Raw genomic sequence first — 4,007 nt, forward strand, 5'->3', positions numbered from 1 at the left:
TTAGTTCATATATGAAGATTTTATTATTTATTGTAAAATTAATTGCGTTACTATAAACAACTTAATATGATTTTTTGTTCGTATTCTTTTGCTGTAACTTGGCTAAAAAGTATCCCAATTCTATTTCTAAAACGAACTGTATTTTGTGCAGCTAATAACCCAATATATCGGTTGCTAACACTTTTTGGTTAATTAAAGAAAATAATATTTTGACCCATTTTCACATTTTTGATAAGGGGTCACATAAAAAAGTCTAGGCTTTAATGCCAATCGATTGGATATTTAATTACAAGTTCAACGAAGTATTACATTCCATATTTAGACAATTGTTGGCTTTATTTTGGTCAAGACAGTTCGACAGAATTTCATAGATCTCAAGCTGTTATCTATAACTTTAAATTACATTTGATAAAGACTACATTTCAAAGAAGATATTTATTTTATTAAGCTTTCCTAAAAAGTCTTCTTAAAATATTTTTGAAAGATATAAGGCACCTACTCTCCCCAGAATTTCTTAGTTCCCAAGATCTCGTAAGGGTAAACAACTTATGAACAAAAAGTAAACTGGAAGTTGTAGAGCGTTAGAAACTGCGTGGACGGCATTTATAATAATGCGAGTGAGTTGAGCGGGTCGCCGGATAATCCAGATGGTGATGCAGGGTGGGTGGGGCTCTTTTTGCTTTATAAAGTAAGGTGCGGCTGCGCTGCAGAGCGGAAAAGCGGCAACTGGAAAACGCGTTTAATTGAGCCTGCCTGCCTGCTTGCAACCTGGCTGCCCACTAGCGCCATCTAGCTGCGTGCGGCTGCACCAAGAGCCGGCTTTTGTGCACTTTTTTCTTATTTCGAGTTGAAAAAAACCGAAAACGAAAACAAAAATCGATGATTCATCGCTTGGTCTGTTGTTTTGAGTGGATTTCGCCAACTGCAACACAGGCCCACAAAAATACTAGACTGTTGGCGCTTGCCGCCTGCTGCTGTTGTTGATGTTGCTAGTTGCTCGTTGTTGTGTTGCTGGTTGCCGGTGACGCAGTCGCAGTTGCAGTTGCAATTGCAGCTGCGCCAATTCTCCTCCGGTTTGCCGTTTGCATTTCGGCGCTTTACGTTCAAAACAATTATTATTCTGGCAATTAATTTTGATTTAAGCACCGATTTTCAATACATTTCTATACATATAAATGGCTTCATATATATAGACGGTTTTCCTCATATTTTCGTTGTGGTTGCTGTTGTTTTTGAAACCCCCCATTGGGTCTCATTGACGGTTGAATGTCTCGATTTCTGTGGATTTTTATTTCGAGTGCAGCGATAAATAAGCGACACCTACAAAGCTTTTCTGAGATTGCATCTTTTGCTTTTGCGATGCGATTTTATTATTTATTATTTATTATTATTTATTTATTATTTTTAGAGATATCGCAAATATGATATGGTATGAAAAATAATATTATTTTTTGTTGGTTTTTGTGGTTTTTTTTATTCATTAAAAAAATTAAAATTAAATACATGCGCGTAAATGGCTACCTTCACCATATTTACAAAGCTTAAATCATAAGAACTAAATTAAAATAAATTATAAGATTAAATTATAAGTGTGTATGTGGTATACATGGTATATAGGGGGGTTTATTCTCTGGCACCTTTTTTGATTTGTACACTATGAGTTTTAACAACGATTTATAATACAAGGAATTGTCAACGAAAACAATCTAGGACTAAGCTCTCTCTATTTGAATAATTTAGCGATAACTAGAGATAAATAAATATTTTTGTGATAAACTAGAGACCCTAAGAGGCAATAAAATTGCCCTGACTAATTTTTGGCACTGAATCTTTTCCCTGACTTTGGCTAAACTGACTTAGATTAAGGTTGTTAATTAATAGATGACTTGGTTGGCTGGTGGATTGGGCAGGGAGTAGTCGCCCACCTCCTCCTCCTCACCGTTGCTGCTGCCCACACTGCCGGCGTAGTAAACCTGGTGGGAATGGGGATGGGGATTGAGGTTCTCCTCGTAGCCCTGCATATGCTGCTGCAACTCCTGCTGATTGAAGCCGCCCCCAGAGCCACTGGGTCCGTTTTCCCCACTCTGGCAGCCACTTTGCAGGTGTTTGGCTAGCAAACTCATCCTCGAAAAGGACTTGGTGCAGGTGGGGCAGGAGTACTTCTTCACATCCGAGTGGGTTTGCATATGGGCTCGAAGGTTTGACCTGTCTGCAAAGGCGCGATTGCAATGCTGGCAGCTGAAGGGCTTTTCCCCTGTATGAGTGCGTATGTGACCCTGCAGCAGCCAAGGTCGCGAGAAGGCCTTGCCGCAAATGGGGCACTTGCAGGGGAGAGTGTGGGTACGTATATGCATCTTTAGAGCTCCCAGGGAAACATAAGTTTTATCGCAATTCTTGCAGCTAAACACCTTCTTCACCTGATTGCCCTCGGCCGAAGGGCAGTGAAACTGCTGATGCTTGGAGAGACCCGAATAGGTGGAGTAGCTCTTTCCGCAATCCTGGCAATGATATCTCGGCACTCCCACCGGCTTTTGCATGCTCTGCGCCGATGCTGCATTAGCTGCTTGGATTAAAGCCGAAGCCTGATCTGTGCAGAACTCCGTCTGATCCACTATAGCTCCCGATCCTCCAGGCTGACTCCTGATGATCTTGTACTCGGTGCTTTCATACGCATGCGTCTGCTGATGCTTTACTAATCCAGCATAGGTGGCATAGCACTTGTTGCACTGCTGGCACTGGTAGTACAGATCATTGCTGCTCTTGATCTTCAGCTGGTTGAGGTCCTGGTTCTCCTGATCCTCCTGATGATCTATTAAGTCCTGCGGCGGTGGTGGTGCCATGTGCTGCATGCTGAGCAAAGCTCTGGCCACATTCTGCAGATTCATATTCTCACTCAGCACTCGCCGCTGAGTTAGCGAAAGATCTTCGGGTTCGGTGAGAGGAGTAGCTGGTGGTGGATAGTACATCTGGGGCGGGGGAATCGGAATCTCTTCCTTGATCGTCTGCATTTTCATACAATCCTCGTACTCGGCTATGCTCTTGAGTAGATTATTATTGTAGTTTCGCAGGGGAAAGTGCTCCTCTTCGGTGGGTTCCATTTTGATGATCGTTGGATTAGCTTCTCTGGCATAGGGAAGTGGGATCTCTGGTTCCGGTTCCGGTTCCGGTTCCATTACCTCCTCCTCGGGCGGCAATTCGAATTCTCCGTAGCCCAGGCGAGCCAGACTCTTGGCGATCTCCTCGCGGGTGAAGACGTCTGGGAAAGCACGTGCTATCTCACGGGTCTCCTCCCAAATTCGACGAGCCAACTGCTCCTTGGTCTGATTCATGGCGGCATCGAAGCGGCGTTTGATCTCAGTGGGCACCGTTTGGGGTTCCGGTTCCGGTTCCGCCTTGGCCATCCAATGGGGTTCCAAGGGCACAGCAGCCGAGGCCACACTCAAGTCGACGGGTCCTTCATCTAAAAAGATCATTATAAAGTTAGTATTTGCTGGTATTTTATCTTTTATAGCCTAAAAACCCACCATGACTCAAGTGATCCTCTGGACAGGACTCCTCCACCATTATCGGACGCTTCTTGAGCGGACAGCGGCTGTACTTTAGTTTATCCATATTTGTTTTGGCTAGTATTCCTTATGATCACTAATCACTAGTTGTATTTTATACCGATCCTTGAACTTAAATCACTGCTCACTCATTTGCTTTTTGTCACACGCGTCTCGATCGCTTGGAGTTCCCTTCTCGAATGATGCAAGCCGGCCAGGATCGGTTCGGTTTTATAGACTCCCAGGATCAACCCCCTTGGCAGGAAGATCATGATCAAGCAACCAACCCCCTGGGCAAAAAGGATCTTACCTACTTCCGATGTCCCTGGATGTCGGGATTCTGTAAATCCACCCCGAACCACGAGCCAAAAGATCCATTCAGCGATCGTAGCACAGCTGTGCGTTCATTGAACGCGGCTACAGCTGCAGATCGGCAATACGGGGGTACCCATACCTTATAGA

General features: G+C 44.0%; 1 protein-coding gene across 1 annotated transcript; it reads right to left on the reverse strand.

Moving 5' to 3' along the window:
* Nucleotides 1-1,460: 1,460 nt before the first annotated feature.
* Nucleotides 1,461-3,732, reverse strand: wor (worniu). The gene is made up of 2 exons (XM_017148494.3): nt 3,525-3,732; nt 1,461-3,460 (listed from the first exon to the last, which is right to left on the reverse strand). Exons 1-2 carry the CDS (start codon nt 3,610-3,612, stop codon nt 1,875-1,877), a joined length of 1,674 nt encoding a protein of 557 aa, XP_017003983.2. The 5' UTR covers nt 3,613-3,732; the 3' UTR covers nt 1,461-1,874.
* Nucleotides 3,733-4,007: the final 275 nt, after the last annotated feature.

This window comes from Drosophila takahashii, chromosome 2L (genome assembly GCF_030179915.1).
Source record: "Drosophila takahashii strain IR98-3 E-12201 chromosome 2L, DtakHiC1v2, whole genome shotgun sequence".
In the NCBI taxonomy this organism is placed as follows: domain Eukaryota; kingdom Metazoa; phylum Arthropoda; class Insecta; order Diptera; family Drosophilidae; genus Drosophila; species Drosophila takahashii.

What these genes read in the sequence shown, in the direction of transcription:
- wor (XM_017148494.3), bottom strand. Translation starts at nt 3,612, where the DNA reads ATGGATAAACTAAAGTACAGCCGCTGTCCGCTCAAGAAGCGTCCGATA. An exon ending in AGAGGATCACTTGAGTCATG is followed by an intron (nt 3,461 to 3,524) that starts GTGGGTTTTTAG and finishes TGATCTTTTTAG; the next exon opens with ATGAAGGACCCGTCGACTTG.